This window comes from Camelus dromedarius, chromosome 19 (genome assembly GCF_036321535.1).
Source record: "Camelus dromedarius isolate mCamDro1 chromosome 19, mCamDro1.pat, whole genome shotgun sequence".
In the NCBI taxonomy this organism is placed as follows: Eukaryota; Metazoa; Chordata; class Mammalia; order Artiodactyla; family Camelidae; genus Camelus; species Camelus dromedarius.
This window is the reverse complement of record NC_087454.1, coordinates 2,770,171-2,780,719: the sequence shown is the minus strand read 5'-3', so window position 1 is coordinate 2,780,719 and position 10,549 is coordinate 2,770,171. Positions and strand designations below refer to the sequence as shown.

The 10,549-nt window shown below is 49.5% G+C and overlaps 1 protein-coding gene and 1 long non-coding RNA gene across 2 annotated transcripts in view; one reads left to right on the top strand and one right to left on the bottom strand.

Annotated features, from left to right (window-relative positions):
• Positions 1 to 16: 16 nt before the first annotated feature.
• The window catches only part of CDYL (chromodomain Y like), a 100,951-nt gene continuing 90,418 nt past the window's right edge, over positions 17 to 10,549 (bottom strand). Inside the window, exons 5-7 of the mRNA XM_064476156.1 lie at positions 8,142 to 8,352; positions 2,277 to 2,420; positions 17 to 1,594 (exon numbers count right to left, since the gene is read on the bottom strand). Of these exons, the coding sequence (XP_064332226.1) occupies positions 1,436 to 1,594; positions 2,277 to 2,420; positions 8,142 to 8,352 (514 nt within the window). The 3' untranslated portion in view covers positions 17 to 1,435. The remainder of the gene's footprint in view (positions 1,595 to 2,276; positions 2,421 to 8,141; positions 8,353 to 10,549) is intronic.
• On the top strand, positions 1,571 to 6,807 carry LOC135318599 (uncharacterized). Its single transcript, XR_010376788.1, has 3 exons — positions 1,571 to 1,616; positions 3,013 to 3,072; positions 3,483 to 6,807. It is a non-coding gene; the product is annotated as an uncharacterized LOC135318599 (long non-coding RNA).

The following is a 10,549-nucleotide window of genomic DNA, read 5'->3' as shown; positions in this document are numbered from 1 at the left end:
AGAGGAACGTTTCAAATGTGTTAAGAAATATTAGTTTTATTTAACCAGTTTTCACAGCTGAATATTTATTCTATAAAAACTTTACAGATTGTACAGTTTATATATAGTTCAAACTACTGAACGAAAAAGTAGGTCCCACAGATGCAAAAATACTGCACCAACCAATCCAAGGTAAAGGCCAATTTACACGCTGTACAGCTCTCCCCAAGGCCGGGAGGCGGTCGGTTCTAAGTATAAACTTCAAAACTGTACAAAAATAAGGTTTTGATTTTATTTCATTCTTCATACATTCAATATGATTGCAAGCTCAGAAGCCTACCTAACGACAGGCGTCTAGAATCAGGAGTCGGTCCCCCTCCCGGCGGGCGGGGGGCGGCTATTTACACAGGGCACTCTCGGACCGCATCCTGCACTTGGTGTATTGTGTAGCCACGAGAGCAGAGGCCAAGAACATTAAACGTCGAATAGAAGGCAGTTCTTTCTCTTAAAAAGGAGTTTTTCTGCATTTAATAGTGTGCCAAAAGAATTTTAACTTATTAAATAAAATATATTCTAAGTGAACCTAAAAATTACACTTTATAAACATAAAAATACTTTTATTTTTGGTGTAATACATCAATCATACCTGCAAATAGAAACCCAAAACTGTATATAAAGTAGTATTTCTCACCCAGCAACAAGAAGCACGTATGTAGTTATTTTTTCAAAAGGGTCTGAAAAACTAATTATAAACCCACTAAGATTAACTTAGAACTTAGATATCATACTTAAGCTAGTCAGTGATTCACTAATACTGCAAAACAAGCTTTTCCCCCAGAGAGAGAGTGGTTTCTTCATGTTAACTGGGTAAGAATTGGACACATTTAAGAAAGAAGAATCAACTGATTTCTCAGCATGAATCCTAAGCGTGTTTTAGCTTAGAGGTTACGGTCATCAGAAATACTTATCCTAAAAGATAAGTAACGATTTAGAATTTTCCAGCTCTGAGGGTTTGTACCTTCTTGGAGTCAAGGCCACGCCTCAGATCTTTCCATGTTTCTATTTGGGGCAGGGGAGGTGAGGCTGGCTAACACCTCTTTAGATTCTGTTTTCTAGAAGGAAGAGATAAGGAAAACATTATTCCGGACTTGTTCTGCCACCCAAACCAGGGAAGCACACGTTGTATACGGCACTAGCCAAAGGTCACGAACGTCGGAGCTCACCGTTATATGTTTACACTTGAGTGTATATTCAGCATAAAATAATGACGTTGGGACAAAGGAGCTTTGTAGTTATTTATTTTAAAGTTACAGTACTTAAAAACTCCTTGGTAATAAATAGCTTGGATGTTTCCAGTCCCAAGCGTGAGCTCCGGTGACCGTGTGTCGGCCGGGAGGGCACCCAGCCCTGCCGTCCGCGCCGCGCTCCGGGGTCCGGGGTCGGGGGGCGCCCGGCGTCAGAACTCGTCGATCTTTCTCTGCAGGTACTTGAGCATGGAGTCCATGCCCTGGGCTGAGCCCCAGATGCGCTTCAGCACCTCGCACTCCCTCTCGTTGGCCTGCTCCAGCTCCGCCTTCATGTTGCAGCGCACCAGGGCCTTGGACTCCTCGAGCACCTGGCCGGGCCACAGGCAGCAGGTTAGTGATGGGGGCACCATCGACCCGAGGCCCACCTGGCCCTCCTCCCCAGGCCCGGCAGGCGGAGGTCGGACACACGCTCCACTTCACTCGGCTGCTAAGCTGTTCCCGAGAGCAGTGCCCTCCCCGCCCTGGTCCTGCCCCGCATCCAGGCCCCCCACCCCCACCCGCACGCTGGTGACGCTCACCAGGGACTGGGAGTGCCTGCCGAGGGGTTTTCTAGCCTCAATTTAATTTCGGTACTGAGCAGTTCAGACGCCTAGGAGAGCTTAGATAGGCGTTGGGTCCATTAATATTAAACAACATTTCATCCTGTCATTGGCCACCTGCAGTTCTGTCAGAGGACTATTACCCTGTATGCTCATGAAACAAAAACTGTGTCCACTGAGGGGTGAAAAAAAAGTTTGGTTACCCATGAAAGGGCTTTGGAAACCCTCAAGAGCTTTAGAAATGTTGCTTTTTTGTATACTTTCACAGAGCATTTTTAGGTTACTAATCTCAGCTTCAAATGCATTCTCTTGGCTCTGGGGTGTTTGCAAGGGGAGGGCCGGGTGAGCAGAGGCTCGTGCAGGATGCAGGAGATGCCTTCACTGCATGAGCTCCCTGCAGGGAGATGTCATGGTTGGGAAAAAAAAAAAAGGAAGAAGGAACTGGACGTACAACCGGGTTACAGGAGGCGAGCTCCTTAATGCGAACCATGACCTCCTGGGTGAAGGTCCCGGGCCAGAACACCTGGGAGACCAGGCCTTTGCCGCACGCCTCCTGCGCCGTCAGCTTCCGCCCGCTCAGCAGCATCTCGTTGGCCTGGAGGGAAGAAGAGGGGACGGCGGCGTGAGAGGTGGCGGAGACCCGCCCGAAAACTCGCCCCGCCAAGGGCCAGCCCGGGAGGCACATCGACGAGGCAGAGGGGGTGACAAACCGGCCGGCGATGTTTCAAGGAGACTATAGAGGGCGATGTAACCAAGAACTCAGTCAGGAAAGGTCTGTTTGCTGTAGACCTGAAGTCGCTGGTGTGTCCCGCCCTGCCTGCCTCCCCCCCAGTGTCAGCTTCCACATGTGGACTCAGGACACAAGCCAGTTTCCTGGGCAGCTGAGCCGTCAGGAAGGCTCACAGCAATTTCTGATTTCGGGGATGTGCACGGGGCACAGAGCTGCTACACGACGTTCTGTCAGAGAGGCCGACGCGACGCTCTCCGGGCAGTGATGTGTCTGCCGCAGGGTCACCGGAAGCCACGCTTCACTGCTGGGATGTGAAAATAAAACTAGCCAGGCCCTGGGTGACCACTGTTCGTCTGCACAGTTACTTTGGTGACTCGATGGAAGCTCACGTTTGTATATGTTAAAACAAACAAACTGCCGTGCTGTGACCATTTCCTCCCTGTACTCTGTCCTGCAGGTTAACCCACCTGAAGAGTGATGGTCGTGAAGAAGACCTGCATGAGCTTCTGGGGTTCAGGTAAGACACACTTTTTTCCAAGAGGTAAAGTCCTTGTCATGAAAGGCCCCGCGGTCGCTGAGCCGTCTCTCAGCCGCCACACCTGTGCACTTCGGGGAGCCACAGGGAACGGGAGAGCAGGTGCCGGCCGGGCCCTGGTCCCCGGTCCCAGCGAGGAGGACTCGCCAGCGTCTCAATTCCCACCCCAGGTGGAGCCTGCCGTCTGAGCTCAGGCTTGGGCAGAGGTGTGAGCGTTGAGTCTAGAGGCGTTCTACGAAGTGCTGCTCAGCAAAGGGAGGTCTAAAACCAACGATGGACTTAGAGTCAAACGTGGCGAGAAAGGGGGACAGAATGACCGGGGGAGGGGAAGTGCCCCGGGGGACCAGAGCTCTCCTCTCCTAGCTTGTGTTCCTCTCACTCCCAACATGCAGTGAGACAAGACCGTTACCCCATCGCTAAGGGCTGAAGTGTGTTCTCAAGACCAACTTGGAACAAGTATATGGAAACAAAGTGGACAACCTAGAAGAAATGGACACGCTTCTAGAAACATACAGCCCACCAAGACTGAGTCAAGAAGAAACTGACCACTTGAGCACATCAATCACTAGAAATGAAATTGAATTAGCAATAAAAAAAAAAAAAAACTTCCTTACAAACCAAAGTCCAGGACCCGATGGCTGGGGAATTCTACCAAAGGTACAAAGAACTCGTAACGGTCCTTCTCAAACTCTTCCAGAAGATTGAAAAGGAGGGAGTACCCCCAAACTCATTCCATGAAGCCACCATCACTCTGACACCAAAGCCAGACAAAGACACCACCAAAAAAGAAAATGACAGACCAGTATCACTGATGAACATAGATGCAAAATCCTCAACAAAATATTAGCAAACAAACAGAATCCAACAGCACATAAAGATTATACACCATCATCAAGTTGGGTTCATCCCAGGGACACAAGGCTGGTTCAACATACGCAAATCAATGTAATACATCACATCAACGAGAGAAAGGACAAAAACCACATGATCATCTCAATAGATGCAGAAAAAGCGTCTGATAAAATTCAACACCCATTACGATAAAAACTCTCGCCAAAGTGGGTATAGAGGGAACATATCTCAACATAATAAAAGCTATATATGACAGACCTACAGCCAGCATAGGACTCAATGGTGGAAAACTGAAAAGCTTCCCACTAAGATCTGGGACAAGACGAGGCTGCCCACTATCACCACTCCTATTCAACATGGTCTTGGAAGTCCTGGCCACAGCAATCAGGCAAGAGGGAGAAATAAAAGGGATCCAAATTGGAAAAGGAGATAAAACTGTCATTATATGCTGATGACGTGATACTATATATAGAAAACCCTAAAAGCTCCACACAGAAACTACTAGAACTAATCAAAGAATTCAGCAAGGTAGCAGGATACAAGATTAATGTACAAAAATCAGTTGCATTTTTTTTATACTAACAATGAATCAACAGGAAAAGAAAGGAAAGAAACAATCCCTTTTAAAATAGCATCTAAAGTAATAAAATACCTGGGAATAAATCTAACCAAGGAGGTGAAAGACTTATACACTGGAAACTATAAAACACTGATGAAGGAAATTAAAGAAGACTTAAAAAAAATGGATATCCCACGCTCCTGGATTGGCAATCTACAGACTTAATGCAAACCCTATCAAATTACCCAGGACATATTTCACAGAACTAGAACAAATCATAATAAAATTTATATGGAACCATCAAAGACCTAGAATTGCCAAAGCATTACTGAAGAAAAAGAAAGAGGCTGGAGGAATAACTCTCCCAGAATTCAGACAATACTACAGAGCTACAGTCATCAAGACAGCATGGTATTGGTACAAAAACAGACATATGGATCAATGCAACAGAATAGAGAGCCCAGAAATGAACCCACAAACTTTTGGTGAACTCATCTTCAACAAAGGAGGCAAGAATATACAATGGAATAAAGACAGTCTCTTCAGCAAATTGTGCTGGGAAAACTGGACAGCAGCATGTAAAACAATGAAGCTGGAACACTCCCTTACACCATACACAAAAATAAACTCAAAATGGATCAAAGACTTAAACATAAGACACAATAAATCTCCTAGAAGAAAACAGGCAAAACATTATCTCACATACATTTGGCAACATTCTCCTAGGGCAGTCTACCCAAGCAATAGAAATAAAAGCAAAAATAAACAAATGGGACCTAATTAAACTTACAAGCTTTTGCACAGCAAAGGAAACCATAAGCAAAACAAAATGACAACCTATAGAATGGGAGAAAATATTTGCAAAAGCTGAGACAAGGGCTTGATTTCCAGAATATATAAATAGCTCATATGACTTAAAGAAAAAAACAACCCAATCCAAAAATGGGCAGAAGTCCTAAACAAGCAATTCTCCAATGAAGACATTTGAATGGCCAATAGGCACATGAAAAAATGCTCAATATCACTAATTATCAGAGAAATGCAAATCAAAACTACAATGAAGTATCACCTCACACCAGTCAGAATGGCCATCATTCAAAGGTCCACAAAGAGAAACGCTGGAGAGGTTGTGGAGAAAAGGGAACCCTCCTACACTGCCGGTGGGAATGCAGTTTGGTGCAGCCACTGTGGAAAACACTATGGAGATTCCTCAAAAGACTAAACAAGCTTACCATATGACCCACTAATCCTGTTCCTGGGCATATATCCAGAGGGAACCTTAATTCAAAAAGACACCTGCACCCTAATATTCATAGCAGCACTATTTACAACAGCCAAGACATGGAAACAACTTAACTGTCCATCAACAGATGACTGGATAAAGAAGCTGTGGTATATTTATACAATGGAAAACTACTTAGCCATAAAAAATGATAAAATAATGCCATTTGCAGCAACATGGATGGACCTGGAGAATGTCATTCTAAGTGAAGTAAGCCAGAAAGAGAAAGAAAAATACCATATGATATCACTCATATGTGGAATCTTAAAAAAAATATATAAAACAGAAACAGACTCAGACAATACAGACTGGTGGTTGCCAGGGGGGAAGAGATAAACTGGGAGTTCGAGATTTGCAGATACTGACTGGTATATATAAAATAGATAAGTTTATACTGTATAGCACAGAAATAAATTCAGTATCTTATAAGCTTATGGTGAAAAAGAGTATGAAAATGAATATATGCATATTCATGTATGACTGAAGCATTGTGCTGTACACCAGAAATTGACACATCATAAACTGACTATAACTCAAAAAAAAAAAAAGACCAACTTGAACCACAGGGTTGTGGCTCAAGTGATGGACGCAGATGTGGCCGGGCCCTGTGCTGTCTAGGGGGTGGTGGATGAGGGGCACGCATCCTTTGGCCCCTCCCTCAGGCCATCTCTGTCCTTCCTGGTCACTTCCCTGAATGTCATTTTTTGCCACGTGGAGGTCAGTTACAGCCTGACCACCGCTCACCTCTATCCTGTCTCCTTCCCTCTTCTGGACTCTCAGGCCTTGGGGTGGCAAGGCGGGCTGAGAGCCAGGCAGGACTCCCCTCCCCTCCAGTCTCAAGCTGTTCTGGCCGCTGGCCTTTCTCCCTCGGAGCTGGGCCAACCCCACACCTGCTGTCACAGCAGAGTCTCTCCCACTCCAGATGGCTGGATGTGCAGAGCAACTATGGGCATTTCCAAATTTACCCTAAAATGCAACACAGACACCAGAGGGCACAGGCCGCCTGCTCCCCCCGCCCCAGCACCTGGCCTCTGCTGCCAACCACAGCTGAATGGGGCTCCCCTGAGTCAGCGACATGCGGACAGCAGCCCCTGGAGCTGCTCCCAGCAGGGGCTCAAAAAGACAGTGGTGAGGGGGATACTCTGGGTCACCCGCCTGTGTGAAGTGGATGGAGGTGGGAAGGCAGTGACCCAGGGCAAGGGTGATGGCCAGGCTGGCCGGTCAGGGCCTGGAGGGTTGGGGACCAGGAAGTCGGGGGAGAGGCGGGTGGACATGTGACGTCCACCATGCTCAGCCACCGTGATGCTGAGCGGCCGGCTTCCAGATCCTGCCTGGCGCGAGGCCTGAGGAGACTAGCCGGTTGCCACACGGTGGGGCCTGGGACGGCTTCCTGCCTGCAGGTCTGCAGGTGGCACCAGAACAGGTCCCTGCCCAGCTCGGGCCACAGGGTTCCGTGGCCAAGTCCCACCCAACACGTGAGGGGCTGCCAGCTGGGCCCAGCACCAGAGGAGCCCCGCATGCAGCGAGCCCTGTGAGGGTGTGGTACCGAGGCCTGGGAAGGAGGGGTGGAGGCAGGCAGGGCCGCAGCCATCCGCCCGGAGGACCCACGGGGGCACCGTGCTCCCTCCCTCCCTGGACTCTGTGACAGGCCACAGATGCCCCTCAGCTCCTCATGCCCCAAGAGCTGGGGAGGCTTTGGGGGGCCCGCCTCACAGCACCACCTCTCTGGGTCCAGCTGGGCCCGCCCTGTCCCTTCCGCACGGGCCAAGATTTCTCCCACCCGTCACTCTCCTGAGCATCTGCTCCTGCACTCCAACCTGTGACACCGCCTCTGCCCTCGCAGGAAACACGGATGCGACACATGTAACCTGAATAAATCTCAAGCTACAGCACAAACTCCTGTTATGGGTGGATGAAATGGCTAGATGAGCAAAACCCCACAATTCTGTGGGGAAACCCCCCTGATCCCAAGCAACTCTGTTCCTCACGCTTTTCCTTAAAAGGGCAGCTTTAGGTTATTAGGTCAAGAACCTTCCGACTGCAAGCTCTGGTGTCTGGTTACAGAGCGGGTGTGTACCACTCTGTCGTGAGAGCAGCGTTCATCACCCAGGGGCTCCTCGGGGGTGAGGGCCTTCCCTGGCGAAACTTCAACAGCATCAGTCAACATTCCATGAACCCAAACAGGAAAACCTCCCCGGATTTCATGAATTAAGTAGTTCACTTTATGAACTAGGGCTGAATTACAAGTGCATTTGACGGAACGTCCTCAAAGAATGACACCTTGTATACACTGAGAAAACCAGTAACCAAACTAGACTTCAGGAAGTTTTCCAGAATTATTTAAAAAGAGGTACTCACAGATGCTCCTCCCATGATCTTGGGGAACATGACGGTGGAGCAGCCATCGGGGCTCTGTCCGAAGGTGGTGTAGGGCGTCTGAAACCAGGCCTTCTCGTTGGCCCAGACCACGTCACAGAGCGGCAGAATGGACGCGCCCAGGCCGATGGCTGGGCCGTTCACAGCTACAATGATCGGCTTCTTAAACTGAATGAAAGTATTCACAAAGTTTCTAAAATGAAAAATAAATGGGACAGATTACTCAAGACAGTGCAGGCTGGAGACAGTGCAAGACAGAATCGACTACTCCTGAGGAATTCAAGTAGCAGTTACACCAGCAGGTGAGCTCTGTGCACCTCCCCACGGGCTGAGGTCCGCTGAAGGCGTCCTCCCAGGGCCTTGGGTCCACCCACCGTGTGCTGCCGAGGCCCCCCGGCGCCCTGGGGGCTGGGCCGGGGCGGCTGCCGCCACAGGACCCGTGCGAAGACGGGGGCACGGCACCGCCGAGGGCCGCGCTGGGCTCGGGCTGCAGGACCAGCACACGCTTCTCCCCAGCGCACCTTCCCCTGAAGACATGAGGAGCCCAGTAAACGCTCTGGGCTTCAGAGGACCAGTGTAGCAGGTGTCCCGGAGGGACGTGTCACGGGGCGACTGGGGCCCCCTGCTGTTCAGCAGAGACAAGTGCACTGGGGTTGGACTTGGCTGTGTGAGTTCAGCAGACAGCTCACTGGTTATTTGGAAAACTGGTATTTTCTGAGTTTATACAGAACCAGACGGAACGATTTGGGGGACGTAGAGACAAGAGGCTCACGGGCTGGTTTCAGATGCAAGGCCCACCAAGACCATCATCACCCTGGGACGCTCGCCCGCACAGAGTCTCCCCCCGAGCGCTGGGCAAGAGCCGAGCAGCCCTCAGGACAGCGAGGCCAGGCCAGGGCCGCCTCCACGGAGGCCGTGGGTTCGCTCACGGCCCGTCCAGCGCCATCTTGGGAGCTGTTTTAGGAACAGGCGGAAAGGTGGGCACTTTCTAGTTAGGGCCAGCAGGTGCCGCACCACACTGGGGCTGTGCCCTCCTTCTCGCCACTGGAAGCTCATTCTGTGTTCAGAGGTTGCTTCTTGTGAAGACTTAACACGGGGAAGAAAAGGAAAAACACACCCAGAATGAATACAGGACAAGTCCTTTAAGCTAGTCCAAGTTCTAGATCTAAGCACAGAATTCCAATTCTAAACCCCACCCCCATCTTCAGTACCCAAAACAACAGTCTGGAAGTGCCCTACAATTCCGCAGTTTAACAGTCGAGCAAATCTGTTCAGATCGTCTCTGAAAATCAGGACTTAGCATCTCAGATAATCTCTCCTTCTCCCCAGATGCCACCACGAGGGGTCATATATTTTTTGGATGGCAGGATTGGGGGGGCGTGGAGGGCAGTGTGTGTGAACAGAGAGGGGGGAACCCCTGAGTCCGGCAGCCTGCAAGCCTTTGGGGACTGTTCTCGAAGGCCCCTGCAGGCAGTGCAGACCTCAGCCCACCCAGGGTCCCCGAAGGCTTGGGGGCACTTATGAGAAGAATTAACTCTCTGAAATGAACAAGTGGCAGAGACCTTCTCAATGGGCCCGAGGCCCCATCATAAGACCACACTGGGCTTTAACGACACAGAAAACCAGACAGCCTGCCAGACAGGTCCCTGAAGTAACCCTGGACCATCTACATGAAGCTACTTCAGCTCTGCTACATTTTGAGGACCTGGGGTCAATGACTCATGATGAAAATGCGTTTTCTATGCTCAGTTACCGATGAGTCTGAGGAAGGTAACGGCTGACTTGTCTCCATGATTTAAAGCAGACGTTCTCCCCAGAGTAGCTCGTGAACAGGGGCAAAGGAGAAGCTGTTCCAGGGCCGACATCTGGAAACCACGGACGGCAGGGCAGATTAAAATGAAAGAGGTGATCAAGACAGGGTAGCAACAAAGGGGCTCTACAGAGAAATGGTAAAAGGAATTAATTATTCCACGTAGCGCCGTTCCTTCTCATGTTACATGTTTGTATAAGCGGAAAAAAAAATCTGCTTCCAAAATAGTATTGCAGAATCAAAGCCTGCATTTTAACAGGCTGGAGAAAAACCTGTTTGGAACTGAGAATTTTCCTCCTAAGAAGATGATTTTATTTTTATTTTTGCTTGGAACGATCACTTAATCTAAAGCCCGAGGCTGTTTCCAGGAGGAGAGTGAACTAGCCAGCTCACTCGGGGGCGAGGACCGTCTCCGCTTCTGAGCGGACGCTGCCGGGCCAGTCTGCTGAGCTCTGAGACACCAAAGTGGATGTGGGCCGGAGAAATTCCTTTTGTGTTAAAACTCACAACGCTCCCCAGAAACCAACAGAGAAGTCCCCAGCACTGCTTTCCAGTTCAGCAGAGACCTCCCAGAGTCACA